This window comes from Tenrec ecaudatus, chromosome 8 (genome assembly GCF_050624435.1).
Source record: "Tenrec ecaudatus isolate mTenEca1 chromosome 8, mTenEca1.hap1, whole genome shotgun sequence".
NCBI classification, from domain to species: Eukaryota; Metazoa; Chordata; class Mammalia; order Afrosoricida; family Tenrecidae; genus Tenrec; species Tenrec ecaudatus.
Genome location: NC_134537.1, coordinates 139,154,946 through 139,176,286, shown reverse-complemented (window position 1 = coordinate 139,176,286; position 21,341 = coordinate 139,154,946). Strand labels below are relative to the sequence as shown.

General features: G+C 48.1%; 1 protein-coding gene across 1 annotated transcript in view; it reads right to left on the bottom strand.

The window, feature by feature from the left end:
- MFAP3L (microfibril associated protein 3 like) overlaps positions 1 to 21,341 on the bottom strand; it is a 51,077-nt gene that overhangs the window by 20,148 nt on the left and 9,588 nt on the right. The window contains exon 3 of the mRNA XM_075556878.1: positions 6,196 to 6,623. Coding sequence (XP_075412993.1) covers positions 6,196 to 6,490 — 295 coding nt within the window. The 5' untranslated portion in view covers positions 6,491 to 6,623. The remainder of the gene's footprint in view (positions 1 to 6,195; positions 6,624 to 21,341) is intronic.

Below are 21,341 nucleotides of genomic sequence, written 5' to 3'. Positions count from 1 at the left end.
CAAGGAGGGTGAGGGGAGCAAGTCTCAATGCACACAAGCAAGAAGACAACGGCCTACAGTGGACTCCAGCGACGGCCCCACAACCTTTACTATGTTTACACCCTTGAAAAGCATTTTATGTCAATAAAACTGTGACGATTTAAAATACAAGACAAGATGGTGGGTAAAGGCATATCTGACCCCTGCCTCATGGCAATCAGAGAGTCAGAGGACATTACATCTGGCCACCCCCTCTTCACCATTTACACAGGAAAACTTTTTTTTTAAATGGTACTTTCTAAGATAGTAAGATCCTTTTCAACTACGACAGCACATCACCTAAATGTAAAGCTGAAAACTATCCAGATCCCGGAAGAAAACAAGAAGGGGAGGTTTAGGAGTCACTGGTGACAGAGTAGAGCCTGCTGGTGTAGTGGTTACCCATTGCCCTGCTAACCTCAAGGCCAGCAGTTTGAAACTACCAGCTGCTTGGTGGGGAAAGACTGGACTTACTACTGCTGTGAAGTTATGGTCTCAGAAACTCAGAAGGGCAATTCTCTTCTATCCAATAGGGTGGCTGTAAGGTTTGCTATGAGTTGGTATCAACTTGATGACAGTGAGTTTTGGTTTTGTTTTTGGTGGCTTAATGGTTAAGCATTGGGCTGCTAACCATAAGGTTACCAGTTTGAAACTACCAGCAGCTCCACAGGTGAAAGGAGGCTTTCTACTATTGTAAAAAGTTACAGTCTCTAAAACCCACTGAGGCAGCTCTACCCTGTTCTATAGGGTCACTATGAGCCAGAACTGACTCAATGGCGGTGAGTTTAATTTACCACCTGGTCTATCAAACATAACTAAAAAGTCACAAACAACAGAAGACAAACTGGACAATGGGGATGAACTTAAACATTTGAATGCATCAAAAGACTTCTCCAAGCGAGCACACCCCTCCCACCCCCCAAATAAAAGCTACACACGGGGAAACATTCCCTACCTAATGAGGCAGAAATTTCTAGAATGTATACAAAACTTCAACACCTCAACAACTATAAAACAAACAATCCAATTTGAAAATGGGCAAAGATCTGAACACACACTTCACCAGAAAGACATCAGGCAACTGACAAACACACGGAAAGACGCTCACAATCATTAGCCGTCAAAAAAAAAGAAAAGAAATTCACTGCCATTGAGTTGATACGGACTCATGCTGACACTATAGGGTAGGGTAGAACAGCCCCTGTGAGTTTCCAAGACTGTAACTTTATAGGAGCAAAGAGTGGCTGGTGGTTTCGAACTGCTGGCCTTGTATTGTAGATGACAGCCCAACAAGTAACCACTGCACCACCGGGGCTCCCCTCACCGCAGCAGCAATAGTAGGAATGATAAAAAGGAAACGAAAAAGAAAAAGGAAACAGAAAACAATGAATGCTGGCAAGGGTGTGAGGAGGTTGTGGTTTTCATAAAAGGCTGGTTGGATTGTAAAATGGTGTAACAACTGTAGAAAACAGGGCGGTGATTCCTTAAGCAGCCAGAAATAAAACATTTCATATGACCCAACAATCCCACTCTTAGATTTATTAGGGTGCTTCAGAAAGTTCATGGAAAAATTCCATTCCTTTTTAATTCCATTTCCCCACGAGCTTTTTAAAGCCCCCTGGTATGTTCTGGAGGAAGAAGAACCATGACATGGCCAGAGAGATGCAGACCCATGTTCAGTGCAGCATTATGCACATAAGCAAAAAGATGGACACCAGCTAAGTGTGCCTCAAGAGATGAACGAGCAAATTATGGGGCATATACACGATGGGATACCATCCAGTAATCCACCAAAGATCTCACAGCATGATGAACTTTGAGGACGGTACGCAAAGTGAAATAAGTTGATCATCCTCTGAGTCATCTTGGCAAGAAGATAAATCACAGGGCTGTTGGAAGAAAGAAACCAATGGGCCATGGTCAAGATCTCTGTCCCAAGGAGTGAAGGCCAAAGAGACCATGGGGCGAAACAGAGGTGCAGGGCCAAGCCCATAAGAGGACGTGGTAAAGCAGCTTCTTTGCCCGTGGGAACAGAGGCCAAGGGATTAAGTGGCTGAGAGGCTGAGGACCAGAGAGAGACTTGGCTGCTGGCTGAGGACAGACACTGGTTATGGACCAATGACTGCACCTTTACTGTTGACTGATCCTGATTATCACCTTCCCCAATAAGCTATAAACTCCCATAATTGTGAGTTTTTTCTAGAATTGTGTGTGGCTAACGCAACTCATTTTTGAACCCAGCCAAGAAGAACGGAGGGCAGAGGAATGGCTGCCCCTTCCCTTGTGGCAATAGGGAAGCCAGGAGGTCAGCTACGGCCCTCACACCCGTCACTGCAGAGGAAACAGCACGAACTAGATCGTAGACATGTATAAGCGTGGGCGAAGAGAGAGGTAAGACACAACATGACCAAGGCAAAGGAAGACACTGGGAGGGATGCAAGAGTAAAAGGCAACAACCGTAAATACGATTACCTGCACAAGCCTGTAGTTACAGTAATCACAAACAATAATTTACTTTTGGCTACACAGGTAGATATGCTGAGCAGGTATGGGATGACATGAGAGTATACCTACAAATAGTCATAGCTTTAGCAGAGGCCATTTCTACAAACATATTTCTATGTGCTGCAAATACATCCAAATATATAACATACAGGGGTCAAAGGTATACAAACGTTCTAGACATAACCAAGTACCTTCAGAGCCGAGGTCACTGGATTCAAGTGCTTAGGATCATAATCTTGGGAGAGATCTAGGTCAACTGGCATAACAGAGTCCATCAAGACCATGTTCTACATCCCACTGTGTCGACTAATTACTGATTGGAGTCCTGTTGGCATAGAGGTTATGTGTGGGGCTGCTAACCACAAGGTCAGCAGTTCACAACCAGCAGCTGCTCCAAGGGAGAAAGACAAGGCTTTCTACTCCCATAGAGTTACAATCTCTGAAACCCACAAGGACAGTTCTACCCTATACAATAGAGTTGCTATGAATCGGGACATGGGCTTTAAAATCTACAGTACAACTACTGGTCACTTCCCATGCAGAGCAAAGGGTGAAGAAAGTCAAAGACTAAGGCAACCATTTGAAGGACCAATGGACCACACTTACCACTGACTCCAATCGTCTGAAACCTGAACTACATGGTGCCCCACTATCACTACCAACCACTCTGAACAGGGCTACAGTAGAATGTCCTGGACAGAATGGGAGAAAAATACAGGACAAAATTCACAGTCATAAAAAAGACCAAAGTGGCTGCTGATGAAAACTGGTGGAACCCGTGAGATGATGGCCATTGGTCACCCTTCGAACCTAGCATTGAATCCACTCCCTTGGCTCACCTTTCAGTCCAACCACAGGCCTACAGAGTGAACAGTGACAGCCAGGAGGACGGTGCTTCTCAGAACAATCCACGACGTAGGAACGAGAGAGAAGCAGCTTTCCATCATCAAAGTTCAGAAGGCAGGAAGGGGCAGAAAGATGGGTGAATGCAAGCAGGGAACTTAGACAGGAAGCAGAAAGAGCGCTAGTACACTGAGGGGTCTATAAGTTAGGTCACAAAATATGTCTAAGTTGTTGACTGGGATATTAATTGGCCCTCAAATAACATGCTGGGAAAGAAAAGACAGCACATCTGTGCCTTTGAGTCAGTAAGGTACTACTTTGGGACAGTACCCACAGTATTGGGATTGGAATTCAGGTGTGAGGCACTATGCTAATCCCAAGGTTTTCTTACTCTCAGGGTTCAAGGGTCCAGTGCCCAGCTCTGACTTGTTAATGCCCGGCGATAACCTTGACTTCAGGGTCCACATGAAAGTACATTGGGGCCTGAAGGCCACGATCCCCCAAATTCAGTCATACCTAGCAGTGGCCCAAGTCTGCTGGATGTCCTCCTGAGGAGGCTCACGGGCCTATGTGTGTATATGTTGCCATAGTTACGACCCATCCTTCACAAGTGTGACGTCACTTCCTTTGGCCTTGGCATTGGGGAAGAGGGAGCTGTAAGAGTGGAAACGAGTTGTGGCCTGGGGTAGTCTGCCCTTGTTCTTCCATTGTAGTCAAGGTTTTAGGTACCACTGCGCCCCTACATCACAGCAGGTCCTGAGGCACATTTTGGTAAAAGAGAGCTTTGGATTACACTGCTTCTCACTGAAAAACTCTACAGTCCAATCATTTGTACTTGATGGGGCAAGAGTCTGACTCTACCAAATTAGCACAGAAACGTACCTATAGCACATAATGTATATTATTTTGACTAAAGGGAAGAAGTGGCCTACTACTTTGTCCAGCCAAAAGCTGTGCAAGTGATAGCCCCCCAGCGAAACCCCAGGCACCAGCCCGCTGCATTACACAGCTGTCTAGCAGCCTTAGCCAGGAGGAGCACAGCGGTGAGCCAGACGTGTGTCCTTGCAAGAAAACTCCACTCATTTAGCTCCTGGGGAAAAGAGGCATTAGGCTTCTTCTTTTAATCATTTTATTAGAGGCTCATACAACTCTTTTCACAATCCATACATACATCATTTGTGTCCAGCACATTCGTACGTATGTTGCCATCATCATTCTCAAAACACCTGCTTTCTACTTGAGCCCTTGGTATCAGCTCGTTTTCCCCCTCCCTCCCTGCTCGCCCCTCCTCCTGAACTCTTGATAATTTATAAATAGTTATTATTTTATCATATCTTACACTATCCGACGTCTCCCGCCCCCCCCACTATCATGATCCCAATTCTACCTTACATAACCGGCTGGACGGGGGAAGATGTACACTGGCACAGATAGGAACTCGAAACAGGGAATCCAAGACAGATGAACCCCTCAGGATCAGTGGTGTGAGTGGCGATATCGGGAGGGTGGAGGGAGGGTGAAGGAGAAATGAGGAACAGGTGACAAGGTCTACATATAACCTCCTTCCTGGAGGCTTGCTTCTTTTTTCAGAGCAATTAAGATAAAATGCGGGAAAGAGAAGAAACATGTAGGTTGCCCCAGAGCAGAAACTCTTCAGGGGATCATTTATAGGCTAAAAGATCGTGGATTGAACAAAAGGGTGTGAGAAAGGAATGGCCTGCTTTTTCCTTCAGAACAATGGTCTTTTTACTCCCCCATCTCCAACTCCATCATTCACCACACATTAAATGCTTGGTGACTAATGACTGATTTGAGTCATGGTGGCGTGGAGGTTATGTGTTGGGCTGTTAACCACAAGGTCAGCAGTTCGAAACCACCAGCTGCTCCAAGGGAGAAAGAGGAGGTTTTCTTCTATAGAGTCACAATCTCTGAAACCCACAAGAACAGTTCTACCCTATCCTATTGGGCTGCTATGAGTTGGGAAGTGAGCTTTAAAATCTATAATACAAGTCCTTCTTCAGGCCAATCAGATCAGGTTCAGGTCTCCAGACAATCACTCCTCACACCTAAACCAAGCAAGGTGCTTCATGGTAGAATGCCATCTCTTTGTGACAGAAATCTCCCTGCCGCTGGAGTCTTTCCTCCGGGAAGCTAGGGCAGACGGTTCATCGTTTCTGGCCAGGAGGTCACTGGTTAAAATCAGAAACTCATTCATGAAAGACTACACACTCCCCCATTGCCACATGATGTTTCTTGGCATGGCCTCCTCCTTCCCGCTGGTCAGAGCAGCAGCAGCCTGGGAGCTTCTGCCAGTATCCCAGGAGTACAAACCATCCTGAACTGGTGGCTCAGAACTCCCACAGGGACACCCCAGCCCCACCCCCGCCCAGCTTACTTTTTCAAGGAGTGTGACCTTTAAATCCAGAGTCAATGAATTCAACTGACATTTAAGGTAAACACTGCTATCCTGTGCATTGAGGCCATGCCCACTGAACACACTGGAACACACACTTGGGAGAATTTCCCTTATATTTGTCCCTCTAGTGTTTTGTATGCTTGTTACAAAATTCCAAGAGACTGTTTAAATGACTTCAATATTCGATCTTGGCCTTTTGAGCTCACTGGAGGGGCAGGGGGTTGAGTGAACAATGCATCAAATACTGCGGAGGGGATTTCAGGATATATCTTTGCCTCTCCTGCTTTAGAAAAGCAAGAGACAGATCTTTAAAACGAGTATGCCTCCCACCACCAAGCACAAAGGGTGTTCCAAGATGCTGGCTCCGGTTCACTCTTACAAGTGATGGCATTTGGCACAATGTAAGTGCTTACCTCCTCCTCTGCCCGTCTCATCCTCTTCTTCCAGCAGCTTGCCAACGGAATTGTACCACTTGAATTGTGGGTCAGGGATGCCATAAACACTACAATTAATCAAGGCACTGTTCCCTTCCTTCACTATGATATGGTCCACTGTGGCAAGGATTTCGGGCACAGATCCCAAGACCACATCAGTGCCATTTAAAGGGCTGGTGGTCACATTCTCAGCAGTTGCCAGAGTGAATATTAAGGTTAAAAAGGGCACCGAAGGTAAAAAGTACACAGTCAGATGGCTGGTCAGTGGATCCATCTTCTTTACTTTCTAGGTAAGGCGACAGAGAGATGGTTTGCCTGGGGCGTCTTCTATGACACAAGAGACTGCTCAGAGCAGGCCATGGGGCACACCTGTCCTGGGTCCACAGTGTCGGTACTTGATTAAGAGCCTGTTGGGGAAAACAACAATAACACACAGAGAAGATTAGCATTCGTTACGCTAAAAATAAATAAATGCTATTTATAAAATGTCAGCAAGTTAGCCACGTCACTGTAAAGCAGAGGACAAATCCAGAAGTTCCCAATGTTCCTCAGAGAAACTACAATTCCATCCTTTTCTTATTCGGATAACTAAACATACAGTTCCTCACAGGGAGCAGTCTATTTCTTCTTCATGTTAAATTTACTTCCCATGACTTTATGGAGCTGAAAAACCATTGCAGACTCTCTTGTTAAGCACTGTATGGTCCTTGGCCACCCCATCACCTGCTTCATCTGGGACGCCCTGATGGTTCACACTGGGGGGTTCTTTAAACATGGCTTCCAGTCTACATCAGTGGCCACAACTTAGGCTCAGCTTAGGCCTTGGGAAGGGCTCCACTGGCACCGATCTGGCATCCTCCTAATTCCTGGGTGCTCTTTCTTCCCGCCCCAGCACCGAGCCTCCACGCGCCTTGGAGCTTCACCATCTCTCGCTCTGTTAGCGACCGATCCTTCTCAACTCACTGGATTCCCATGTTGCGTTCTTCGCCTGCCTCCCTGCAGCCGGGACACCTCGAGCTGGATGGGACAATGCTGGGGTTGACGACAGACCCAACTTTCACCTAGTCCTCATATTCCATTTCATCCACTACCCTAGGGCCTCCCCCTGGACCTTGCAGCTCTCCAAAGTCTACATTCTGAAGTTTCCAGAAAGTCTAAAGTCCCAAGTAACTCAGAGGCGCCTTGGCCATGCAGTGCTGATGTGTTGGACTGCCAACGCCTCCTCGGGAGAAAGATGGGGCTTTCAACCCCCGTCAACACGGACAGCCTCGGAAACCCGCAGGGAGGGCCTACCCCGTCCTTCAAGGGTTGCTATGTGCCAGCGTAGCCTTGCTGGCAGTGAGAAGCAGAGGAGACTGGAGACTGGTGAGGCACCTATTAGAATAATCAAACACCCCCGATGAAAACAGCAGCCTTCGCTCAAGAACCAAGTTCATACGGCATGAATGGAGAGGGGTAAGAGAGGAGGGACGGAAACACACAATGGAAGTCAGTGGTCCAAGAAGCAATTCTGCGGTTCTAACTAAACCAGGTTCAGCTGCAAACAACTCTCCTTCTAGGTCTCTTCCGTCCCTGATGGGGTCACTCTGGGCTTCCTAGCCCTTCTATTTCTCTCAGTCTCTCTCTCTCTTTCCAACTTCCACCCGCATGTTTCACTTGAACTCCAGGTACACCGTAACTCCGAAGCACGCTGGAAGCACTCACGGCAGAGTCTGCTTTAGACTGTCTACTGTCTTCTCTCTTGGCTGGACCGTGGCTCCTCCTCCTATTTGTCTTGGTGAATAGCTCCCCCTTCTTCAAGACGTGACTATAAGTCACCTCTTCTGCGAGGCCTTCCGGACAGCTCCCTTATCCCGAGTCAGGCATTCCCTAGCGTGTTCCTGCTGCCCTTGATGCCTGCCTGCAGGAGAGCACCCAGCACACTCTTCCTTGCAGTTTCCTCCCTGAACCGTGGGCTTGGTGCGGGCACCATCCGTGTCGGCCTCATCCGGCTTGCAGCCGCAGTGTCTGGAGTTGACATGTTCGACGCTCAGTGAAGGAGGAGCTCCCTGGAGGCGGAGATGATGAGCAATGAGTGTCACACGATTCACCGGCTCGGCGGGAACGACGAGGGGTTCCTCAGCACCACACACTTCCACGTTCCCGCTGCACTGAGTGCTTTCCTGCCTCCTGTGCAGTCATCACAGTGCTCGGCCAGCAGGGCGCCCGTGGCGCAGGGAGACAGGCCAGGCTGCCAGGGCGCGAGAGATAACCTCCGACTCTGTGAGTGTTTTTCTTTACTTGGCAAGACTTGTGGTTTCCTTTTCCTGGGGGTAGTTACACAACCGAGAGACCCAACAGACAGCGGTCGTTAAAGACCTGGACTCGGCTTTGAGAGACTGGGCCAGGATTCTGGTTCTAGCTCCTTTACTGGGTCTGCGCTCTCAGCCTTGTGTACTTACGAAATACAGGGACGTCACAGGAGTCACCATCTAGGGTACACAAAGCACGATACCAGCCCAGTTGATAACTTACATAAGCATCGCGCACACAGCGTATTTGATGGGAAGCGTGCCTCTCAAGTCTATGTTGATTTTAAACTGTGTCATATAAAAGATGTAACTAGTTTGGGTTTGGTTTAATATCTTAATTATTTATTTTAACCATTGAATTGGGGGATCATACAGCTCCTATCACAACCCATCCAGCATGTCAAGCACATTGGCATATATGCTGCCATCATCAGTTTCAAAACATTTTCTTCCTGCTTGAGCCCTTGGTTGCAGGCCGTCCGACCACCAGAAGCCATCCCAGATGACCGCCAGCGCCAGGCTTTTCTGTAGGGACGCACGTCTGGAAAACACACAGAGAGGCAACTCTTGTCGAGAGTGTGAGGAGCGAATGGGGCCGTTCATCGGTGCCCTGATGCCTTGGCTTGGGGGACAGTCAGAGGCAGGATAAAGTGGGAGGCGGGTCCGTTAAATACATCACAGTAAATACATGATGCCATAATTTTCATCAGTAGGGTGAATACAACAAATGGCAGCTCACACTAAGTTTGAAAGGGCACGCTCCAAAGGAGAACACCGGTCAGCACGTACAAGAGGGCTTCAAAAAGTTCATGGAAAAAAATCTGCTATTGTTCAACGCCAATTTTCCACAAACCCTTTAAAGCACCCAGTGCAAGCATTGGAGACAGGGGGTCGAGGGGCACCTGCAAGTGCTCTTTCAGACAGAAGCTAGCGGCTTTGTTTTTCTCTTTCAAGCACCTTGTGTTGGCAAAGTAAAAAGCATGGGATGCGTGGCTCTCTGTATTTTCTATCAGTAGGAGCTTTGGGCTGGAAACTTAGTAATTTCCCCGAAACAGCATTCAGTTTGCTGAGAGACCTGAACGTGTACAGAGGCAGAGTCCCACGTTATCGCTGGATTTTCTGTTCGCAGACTGATCTTCTCATTCTCATCATCTGTCAGTTTTGAAAAGTTACCAAGGTACAGAAAACAGTGCCCAATTTACAGGTCGTTTGTAACAAATGGCTTTTACTCTAAAATGGGGATTAAAAATGGCTTTTAACATAAAGCATGGAATCGATGAAAACGAAATGCACTGAGTTGTTAAGTAAGAATTCCCTCTACCTCTCCCCATGCCCTCTCCATTCAGGTTAACAACCAAAGAAGGCATTTGCGACGTGGCAGCTATACTGCCAGGGATTTGGGGAGCGGGATGGGTGTACTACAAAACTCCACAAACCGCGGGCCCGTCTGCTTGAACTTCAGTTGGCGAGAAAGTGAATTTCCTTATGTGATCAGGGTGCAATGGGGTGAGTAGGTAAAAAGAGGTACCACCGATCTGGGACACAGCGGATGTTTGTTCACTGCTTACGCGGTCTGCCGGAGGCCCTCTGTCCGCCCCCCTTCCTACAAGGGAGCGCACGGCTCCGAGGGCGCCCAGCTCTCAATGCTTCTCCAGGCATTAACTTCTGCCGCTCCTTCCTGCGAGGTCATCTTGCTCTCTTCTTGGTTTCGTGTGGACGGGATTTCTTCTCAATGACAAGGAGAGCTCTTTGAGGGCAGGAACTCCTGCCTCGATGGCATTCTGCAGGCTTTTAGGAACACTCGGGGAGCCCTGCATCAACACCGGGGACCACAGCAATGCGTATGCCCTTGCCAGGGGAAGCCACACTCACAGGGGAGCCAGCGGCAACAGCTCAAGAGGCAACTCACACAGAGTGGCCTGATGATGTGACTGGACACCGGAGAACTAGTAGTCCGCACATCTATTCTGCTCGGCCTGCCAGAGCAAGATCTTACAGCCTGGATCAGGACACGTTCCGTTCATCCCCTGGAACAGTGTACACAGCCTGTTTTGCTACCAAGACATCAATCACAAGTACCATCATCCAGCAGCTTAGAACGAAGCCAGTCCTTCAAAAGACAAGAACAAGGCCCACAGATCCCAAAGCCAAGGCTTAACAAAAGTTACAATGGACAAATTGTTAAGCTTCACGCGTTTGCTCCTGGCCTTTGGGGATCTATTTTTTCCCTAGAATATTTTCTCTGTCATAAATAAAACAAGAGAAACATACTTAGCGGACATCAAAATTTCTTCTCCTAATGTGACCCCTTTCCTACTTCCCAACAACTGTCTAATAAAACGCCTTGTTAAGTCTTCTTTCTCCTTTCTGCCCTTATCATGGACCTCTTTGTTTAAGGGATTTTTGAACTGAATGAATATAGATTGTTTTATTTTCTTGGCAGTCTGAATGCTGAGGTTTCCCCAGCAGTGGTGATGAATAATTTCTAGAGCTGGACAACCAGATATTGTTAGACCAGCTACTGAGAGTCATGACGAAGTCTGCCATTGGTTCGTACACGTGCTCGGTGGCCTGTCCCTCACAAAGCACGGAGGGGAAGACGTCAGCTGCCGACAAAAACGGAGAGGCCCGGGAGCGCTCAGTAAGTCAGTGATGCTGGTTTTTCACGACTGGCAGTCGATTGCAGACATTTTTGTTTATGGATTCACGGCTGCAATCTCGTTTCCCACACGTCATAAGGAACGCGCTGGATCCACACTAGCCTTTCTGTATTTGCAAGACGACTTTCTTTTACAAGCCTATGCAGAAATAATAACCACACTCTCACTGGCCTCTTCAATCTCCCCTCACTTCTTTCAAGATCAAACAGACTTTGCTTTTAGGTGGTAAAATTGTAGCTGACTCTGCAACATGGAAACATAAGGTCGGTGGGAGGCTAGCACTCTAGCAATTACCACAAGGCGGTACTTCCCTAAATGCCTGACGCACTCAAGGAAGTAGGGTTTCCCTAAAGCCCACAGTCTGACTGCAGAACGAGATTCGGTCCTGCCTCCTGTCCTTTCTCCCCGTGTGTCGGGGTTCTTCATCGTTCCCACCAAAGGCTGCCCCCCATGGCCATGGAAAATGCGACGTTACAGGAAAGCGTGGAAGGGCAACTTTCTAGGTGGCTTCTAGGAGAATCGAGAGGAGGCCAAGTTCATCTAAATTGCTAAACAGAACACATCAAATAGACAAACTGCCTTCTGCACGGCAGCCTGCCAGATGTGAGCAGGACAACCAACAGAGTTCTTACGCTCGAGCCTCCACGAACCTAACCGAGGAGAAAGGGGAGCAACTCATCTCAGAGACTCACGGACACCCAGTGGCACAGCAGAGGAGACGTGACTGGTTCCCAAGAGCCGGGACGGCTGTTCTGGAAGAAATGCAACTAACATTCAGTTTAATGCTACTGTGGACCCTGAGAAGCAGCTGGCCTGAAAAGGGCAAGAACGTATCAAAGAAATGGAGCTTGGCGAGAGCTTGGTACAAGTGGGAAAATGTCAATTACAGGGGACTTCTAGATGCCAGGCAGCCCTGGTGGCTTAGTGGTTACTTGTCGGGCTACTAACCACAAGGCCAGCAGTTTGAAACCACCAGTTGCTCCACAGGAGAAAGATAAGGTTTCTATTCCCGTAAACCATCACCGTCTCAGAAACCCACAGGAGCGGCTCTACTTTGTCCTAGAGGGTCACTGGGCGTCGGCGTCGATGTCGACTTGATGACACATGTGCCCTAGTTGCTGGAGACCACAGGGGGGGTTCAGATGGGAAGCCCTCACAAAATGTCACATGGTCTTCACGCGCTTTGAAAGCTCACCCGAATCCTTGCTGATCGTGTACTGGTGAACGGATGCCGACTGCCATGTGCAGGAAGGAGGAAAACAAAGAGCCAGCGTCTGATCTCAAGCCAAAATGCAAAAAAGCAAGCAGAGTGGCCACTGAGTGAAGTCTGACTCACGGTGACCCGCATGCAGACCCACACTACAAAGGGCCCCCGAGGCGTGCACTGCCTGAGCAGAGCTTCAGGCCTCTGGCTGGGTTTGAACTGCCCCTTTTGTGGTTAGTCGTCCAGTGCTAAACCATGTATGCCTCTGGGGACCTTTGCAACTAAAATCAGAGGGGGCAGGGCGGAATCACAGGCCTGATCTCACCTCCCAGACCGCAGTGCCTGTGAGGAGCTGTAACCGAGGGCTCAGAGGGACTCTATGGCAGGGAGGGCTTAGTTTTTCCACTGGTACTCTGCCGGCTACACTAAAGCTCGCAACAAAACTTTAGGATTTGACAACATCTTCATTTCTTAATGAAGGGATCTATTTCTCAAAGATGGATCTGTTTCAATTCACTGGTTTTCAAACCTAAAGATGAATGGCAGGTTCAGAACTATCTGTGTAATACTTTATTTTTGATGCTGCACTAAGAAACCAGGGATCTTGGATCTTCGTGACATGTTTCCACCTGGTAAACTTTTCTGGTGAAGATTCAGAATTGTACAAAATAAAGCACTCTGAAATACTGTGTTTGAATTGCTGAGTTATCAAGCAGAAAACAGCTTTAATAGGCAGGGTGCGATGTAACTGACAGCCCACTAAATATACCACCACCACCTCCCCACCCCTTTTCCTACTAAAGATACCCACTGCTATCAAGTTAGTTCTGGCTGATGACAACCCTGTATCGTCAGTTCTAATCATCAGAAGGGATGTTTTGACAAAACCCCAAGCCAACTTCACTGCCGTCAGGTTGATTCTGACTCATGGCAACCCTGTAGAACAGAACACAGCTGTCCCTTTCAGTTTCTGAGACTGTCAATCTTTAGGGAGAAGAAAGCCTCATCTTTCTTCAAGTAGCAGCTGGAGGATTCGAACTGCTGACCTTGTTGTTAGCAGCTCAATATGTTCCCCACTATGCCACCAGGGCTCTTTGGAAACTGCTATTAGTGTTGCAGAGAGAAAAAGAGAATCGCAACCCACCTATCATAAAAGAAAAGAGGGAAAAACAAAAACAAAATTCCCTTTAAGGCATTCCTTTATAGAGGTAATGGTTTTTATTGCACGAGATAAAAACAAGTCTCTCATATACATGTTTCTGTAAACTAGAAAGAGCTTGATTGTGAATCCAGGTAAAATGAAATCCTTGATAATGTCAAAAAAGAGAAAATGATCCAACTTGGATGTTTTTTATAAGGGTTTTTCTTCCTAAACGACAAGTAAACATGTGCACTGAGTGAGTGTGCCTGCTGTGTCCGGGCTCACCCAACGAGACTGTGGGTTAAACCAGAATAAAATCCCTGGGCCTGCCCACACCTGGAGCAGGTCAGGGACTGTGCTGGACGCGCTCGGCGGTGTCTCAGCTGTTCCAGCAGTTCAGCTATTCGATGAAGGTGATTCTCATCACAAGGACCTTCTGTAGAGGCATTTATTGATGTAGGGGCATGTATCAACGTTGTTCAAATTCTCATTCTAATACAAACAGGCTGAAGCTGGTTTTGAGCCAATTAATGTAAATCCTTCATTGATCAGACAGTCCCTCAGAAATGGGGTGCATTAGGGAATGAGCTAAGTAAACCTGGAAATGGAGCACAAATGAGATGTCCGCACTGGAAGGTGGTGTCTTTCTGCTGCTAAGCCAACCCCCGTGGCGATCACAGAGCACAAAAAGGGGTTCAGACACCGTCTTAGCATTTTTCTTTCATCTGCGATACCATCATTACCAGACGGCCTTTTCCACCCAGAGCCTGTTCAAAAGTACTTTCTGCTTGATTATTTCTTCTTTCAATCCTTTGGGGGGAAAAGCACGTGTCCTTTCAAAATATTCTCCCTACTCTTTTGGGTTCGGTGCACAGTGACATGACCCTTTTCATTCTAGTCCCATCAAATGGTCCTGCCACCGGCGAAACTACAGCATGGCTTTGCCAACTTTCAGTTCCTCTTGCTCTTAATGTCCTGAAAGCGCAGGCTTGATGTACTCAGCAGATAAGCTTTTATATCCAGAGAGAAGCCAGGCAGAAGCAGATGGAAACATCAGCGGAGCGGAGCACTGGAAAAGCTGGCCAGAGGCGCACGTCAGTCAGAGACATGTCTGCGTTTCAGACTCCAAGCTGCCTGCCCACAAAGCACCCTTGGTGGATGGAAGGGGCCAGTGCAGCATATTGGTTTATTAACTTGAGGCTCTGTGAGAAGTTTGTGGGAAGATTCTATTATCATTTGATTCCACGTCCCAGGAGTGTTTTCAAACCTCCGTAAGCGGTCTTGACCTGCTTTCCTGAACATGCTCTAGAACCCTCGCCAAACCAACCCGACTACCGTCGAGTCAATCCTGACTCACAGCGACGCTGCAGCACAGACGAAAGCCGCGTCCGAGTTTCTAAGCCCGTAAACCTTCACCGTAGCGACAGCCTCCTCTCTGTCCTGCAGAGCCACTGTTGGCTTAAACCAACAACCTGCAGTTAGCAGGCAAAGACTTCACCGACGGTACCACCAGACGTCAGAACATGATTCATATCCTGCAGCAATCGCAGGTGGATGCTTTCTGGCTGGTTTGGGCATAGTCGGTCGACACCGGGCCGCGAAAGCACAACACCTGTTCTCAAAGTTCTTTTCTTTCTCTTTGAATATAGACAGCTTCCAATGCAGCTCACACCTCTGGAAATGAGAAAGCAATTCCCTCAAAAACAAAAATAACCAAAAACTGATGGTACTTGGTGATTCGAAGACACGTCAACCATGACAAAGTGACTGAGCTCATGATGCACCCGTAGGGTGGCATGCCACCTCACCAAGACACGGGAAACATCTAAGAAACCATCCCACATTCCCAGCCACGGCCAGTGGAACGAACAGATATTAGGGTCTCCCCATCGGATGCCGGACTTTGTGGGAGTGAAGAATCTAGTTGTGCTCTCAGTAAGGTGGTCCTTATACCTTGGCTCATGATAACCGCCCCTTGGAGTAACTGCACACCTTGGGTAGGAATTGCCAGGCAACACCTGAGGATCTAGTGTGGTGAAGCTGGCCGCAAGCACGCAGAGACGATGTAGGACATCAGCTGGCCTCAAGCAGCAGGCTTTACCTATCATCAGGAACGGCTAATTAACGACCAGCACACTGCAGGACCAGAGAGCTTTCTGGTTCTACTGTAGGGCCGGTGTGGCCCCTGGGCCATAGGAAACTTCCTATTGGTAACTCTCCCCAAACTTGTCTGGGAAGCGCTCTTCTTTTGTATACCTTTTGGCGATGATAATTTTATAGTCTGACTGTCGTCTACTCTTTAAGTTGAGGGAGTCGTTCTGGTGAACTATCAAACCCTAAAAAGCAGTACACGCTGGCTGGTCAGAACATAAGGCTGTTTCGTGGATTTCTGAGCTTTCGGCGAGGGTCAGGCTGGCGGGGCGTGGGGCAGTCCTGAGCTGGTGTCCAGCAAGTCAGGAAGTTGGGGGTCTTGTAGACAGACTCCTGAAACTTAAGTCTCGTTGGCAGTGTGAAGGTCGGTTTCCACCTAACGCGCGGGCGTGCTCCGGCCCAGCGTGTGACTCGAGTCAGAGAGAGGGAGTGCCACGGTGGCCGGGGGCTGGCAGTGAGGACGGAGAATCTCGACAGAAAACGTTCAATGGCTCCATCTGTACACATTTGGGATTGGATACCTGCTGATCCCGACTGCACAGACCCGAGGGCCTGGGAGCTGAGATGGGGAGTGAGGTGCAACCAGGTGCCTGGGATAAGAAAGGGCACAGGTCCGGGGACTGTCAAGAATAGAAGAGATGGCAAAGAAGGGGCCAGGTTCTCAAGTGGATCGAGACTTCCAAACTTTCCCCAATTTTGCCATGTACTACGAGGTGGCCTCTGGGGGGTCTGCTGATCCCTCTGACCTGCAGACCCATCATTTAAACTCCCTTACTGTGGAGCAGTGATTCCATTGCAGGGACACTCTGCAGGACAACGTAGAACTGACCCTGTGGGTTTCTGAGGCTGTAAACCTCTATAGGAGCAAGCAGCCTTCTCTTGCTCTCGAGGAGCTGATGGCTTTGAACTGCTGAACTTACGGGTATCAGCCCAAATGTATACACCACTCCGTCACCAGGGTTTCCTCCCCATCACTTAGGCCCCTTTAAATTCTCCCATTCCATAACCATGACAACCAAGGTGGTAAGTGTGAGCAGAGGGAAGCAGTGGTGAGGGGTGAAGAGAAACAGGAAAGAGGCAGGAAGTTGTTTGTATCCAGCTAAACATTCCACTGCAAGGCAACCCACTGTCATGAAGTCGATTCTGATTCATAGTGACCCTACAGGACAGAGGGGAACTGGTCCTTAGGGGTCCAAGACTGTCCATCTTTACAGGAGCACATCACCTCCTCTTTCTCCCATGGAGTGGCGGATGGTTTTGAACTGACAACTGAGAGGCTAGTAACCCAAAGCCTAACCCACAGTGCCACCAGGACGCGCGCAGTAAACATAACCAGGATACGGTACTACTGTGATCACTAAACCATTTGCACTTCAAGAGGATGCCCCGCAGGGTGCACGTGACATCTAACTGCTTGTTTCGCCCTTACATTCTGGGTAATGAGAGGGAGCGGTGACCCAGTGTCACATACCCTTATCTAATTACAGATGTGCACTCGCTTGGATTCCTGGGGGGCTGCTCTCTGTGTAAGCAGGGTGGGCTAGCAGGGGTGGGGGGAGACTGCCCCCTCCCCTGTCGCTTACCCAGGGTCCCTTCCCTACTCTGTTTTCTTCATAGCAATAATACCCGAATGTTTATGCACCAGCAGTGTGTCTGCCCCACTGAGGGTGAGCTCCTGAGGCCTGGGCTTCTCGCGTGGCCACTGTTCACTACTCTTTCCCCAGAATCTAGAAAAAATGTTTGGTTCACAATAAAGACGCAAACCAAACTCACTGCCAGCTCATTGTGATCCGATAGGACAGGGTAGAACTGCCTCTGTAAGTTTCTGGGACTGTAACCCTTTACGGGCGTAGAAATTCCCTGTCTTTCTCCCGTGACTCACACTGAGCACTCTGATATCTGTCAAGTGGGTTGATGCCACTTCTGTTGCTGCTGTTAGCCGCCTTGTGCTGATCCTGGACTCACGGAACCTCGTGCACAATGGGGTCAGACACTGGTGATCTGCAGGATGTTCAATGGCTGGGGTTTGGAAGCAGATCCACAGGCCTCGCTCCCTAGTCTTTCTCTGGGAGGTACGGGGAAACCTGCTCCACATCACAGCAACAGGGCACCACTGACAGGCAGGAGGCAGCTGTGCATGAGGTGTGTTGGCAGGGAGTGAACCCCAGTCTCTTACATGCATGATGAGAATCCCACCACCAGGTCACCATTGTCCTCTACAGGGTTCACATGCACGTTACACAAATCCACTAATTGACCAGGAATCCGCAGGCCGTGCAAATGGTTCAGCAGTGGCCGGAGGGTTGGTGGCTCAGAAGACTGACCTGGCGATCTGCTTTCAGAAGGTCACAGCCATGCGAATCTTGTGGAGCACCTCGCCTCTGCACACGTGGGGCGGCCAGGAGGTGGAGTCACGATGGTGACGAACCCAAAATGAATTCACTGGGCATCTGCATTGACCCTACACTTCCTACAAATTCTACCTTTTTAAAAAAGAAATTCTAGGCACGGTCTCTATTCTATACCACAAAACTAACTTCAAAACATAAATGAACAAGTAGAAGTCTTCAAAAACGTATCCTTTTCTTACAGGGAACCTGAAGGAACCTCTGTTCAGAGAACAAGGGCTCAGAACCACGGAGGAGGGCTCTTTGGGGACTCTGGCCTTAAAGTGGGTACAGTTTATAGTGCCCCAAATCTGCATTCTCATAGTTGTTGAAATGAAAAGGAACTTCCTGTGCAATTTCTTTTTCAAACTGTCAAGCGATGCCTCATTCCTTATGTCTTGGGTGGCTTGATTAAGGTCATTTAAATTCAGGGCATCAGAACTAGATCTCCCAGTTCCCTCTTTCACTGGAATAAAATCTCATCCAAAAAAAGTGTGCTAAAAACTGGAGAGAGTACATCACAAGGTTTCTCCTCCTTCTGCCCATTGTCAGAAAATGGAATTGCACAGTGCACATTCCTCTGCATCCACATGGGTGATGTTCTTACAGGCTCTCTCATCCCTGACTGGACTTTACTGAAAATCAGATCTCAAGAGATCCCGCGATTCACACTGCCTTTTGTTCAAGGAGTTCTGGTGGTGTAGGGGGGTCAGAGGCGGGGCTGCTGACAACAAGGTTGGCAGTTTGAAGCCACCAGCTGCTCCACACGAGAAACAGGCATTTTACTCCCGTCTTGGACACCCACAGAGCAGTGGTTTTCCACCTTCCTAGTGTGGCAACCCTGTAATACAGTGCCTCATGTGGTGGTGACCCCCAACCATACATTAATTTCATTGCTACTTCATCACTGTCATTTTGCTACTGTTATGAATCATCATGTAAACATCTGATAGGTAAAATGTATTTTCATTGTTACAAATTGAACATAATGAAAATATAGTGATTTATCACAAAATAATATGTCTCTCTATATTGTGAAGTATTGATTTCTAATGACAAATAGATGAAATGTTGTCTTGAAGCATGGTGTAGCCTGGGTAACCGTCTTCACACAGGTCCTCATACGTGGGCGGACCCGCCTAGAGAAGGATAAAGGAGCGGTGTCTCAGTTCCTAAGACCATCAGAAATATGTGTTTTCTGATGGTCTTAGGCGACTCCTGTGAAAGAGTCATTCCACCCCAAAGGGGTCACGACCTATGGGTTCAGAACCGCTGCCTGAGAGGCAGTTCTATGAGGCTGCTGTGCATGAGTCCACTCAATGGCGGCGAGTTTTGTTCTGTTTTCAGATAGTGTAGTTCTCAGTAAGATTGTGATGACCCTCCTTTTCGATGCCCACACTCCCTGTGTTCACCAGCATGCATGTTTTACAAACATGCCCTCCAACACGGTGGGCCTGGATGCTTTGGCCCACATTAGAGTGAAGGGATAGGAGGCCGTCCCAGCCGCCCATGTGTGCTCGGGACCCTCGTCTTCTGACTCATGGAGTGCAACTCTTACATCGTTGTCAATGAGTGAAATTTCACAGCTTGGGCCAACTTTCTAAATGCCACCAGGCTCTAAAGCAGTGGTTCTCAACCTGTGGGTCACGACCCCTTTGGGAGTCAAATGACCCTTACACAGGGGTCGCCCGATTCATAACAGTAGCAAATTGACAGTTATAAAGTAGCAATGAAAATATTTTCATGGAACTGTATAGAAGGGTCATGGCATTAGGAAGGTTGAGAACCACTGCTCCAGTGTTGGCCATATTCAGGTCTGGGTATTTAACATTTTTGATACCTAACGACAATGCTGTACTTTTCAAATGTGGTGGGATTGGAACCATTTTCTAGCTGACTTTAAGCGGGGTTCTGAAAATCAACCTTCCACCCAAGTGGAATGTTTTTCAGAGAGACGATATGATATGTTGACAATATGGTGACCTTGGCTTCTTTGTAGGCTTATGAAAGAAGGCGCTTTGCTTGGCTCCCCTCGTTCAAGGGCAAGGGCACGGGGAGGCTAAGCATGCTTTCTAGGTGGTCCCCATGGTCTCAGTCAGAGTGGCCTAAGTGATAAAAGCAATCGGGTCAGTGAAACTGAACTCACAGTGTCTTCGAGGCTACGCTTGTCTGCTTCGTAAGACTGCTGGGGGTTAACGGAGTTGAAGACTGGGTCGTTCCCCTAAACATACACTTCAGAGAGAGAGCAGCGTCCAAAGCAAAGTGCACAAGGAAACACTAACCTAGGTAACTCATGTAGAAATTCTGAAGAAGGTAAGCTGGAAGGACAAAGAGTGTTGCTGGGGATTGGCCACGTACTGATGATTGAATAAAGGAGCCTGGATGGATTTCCCAGCGGAAGTCATGGCTCATCTTAGAAAAACAAGGGTAGAAATAGACGCAGCATATAGCGACTGAATAAAATGAAAACCTCTTCCGGATGTTTCGCTGAAGCTTCTCTAGTGGATCTGCTGTGAAGGTCACTTTAAGAACTCTGGAATCCCAGGAAATCTCCAGGGCAACAACAACAGAACACACAAACACACACACAAATAGTAACTGCCGTCAGGTCACATCTGGGCTCAGAGACCCCACTGGATAGAGTGGAACTGGCCCTCTGGGTCTCTGAGACTGCACATCTTTATGGGAGCAGAAAGCCTCATCGCCTCAAACTGCCGACCCTACAGTTAGCAACCCACTCTTGAGCCCTTGTGTCACCAGGGCAGTCTCTGAAATCCCATTTAATAGGTGGGTCTCCAGCACCTCTCAGGAGAAATGATTTTTTTTAAAAAATTGGGGCCGGGGAGCAAATGATCCATTATTTAGAATATAAATACTAATACCCATTGAAAGAGAGGCAGATGGCCATAACTTGAAGGTTGGGATGAGCTGTCCTGGGAAGGCAAGAAGCCCCGCGTAAGACCTGGGATCCGAGGTCTGGTGAGAAATGCTCAGCCCTCAGGGAGAGAAAGGACTGCTGATCTCATGAATTCTGGAAATGAACGTCAAGTTCCTTAAGAGTATTTCAAACGAGAAGAAAAGGCTACTCTGAGGAAGCCCTGGAGCAGTGGGTCACACAGTGGACTGCTAATAGCAAGGTCAGCAGTTCAAAACCACCAGCAGCTCTCGACTTCCATAAAGATTTACAGTCTCGAAAACCGACAGAGGGAGTGTTCCTCTGTCCTATATGGTCACTGTAAGTCGGAATCGTTTTTTGTTTGTTTGTTTATGGGGGGAGGGGATCTAACTGGA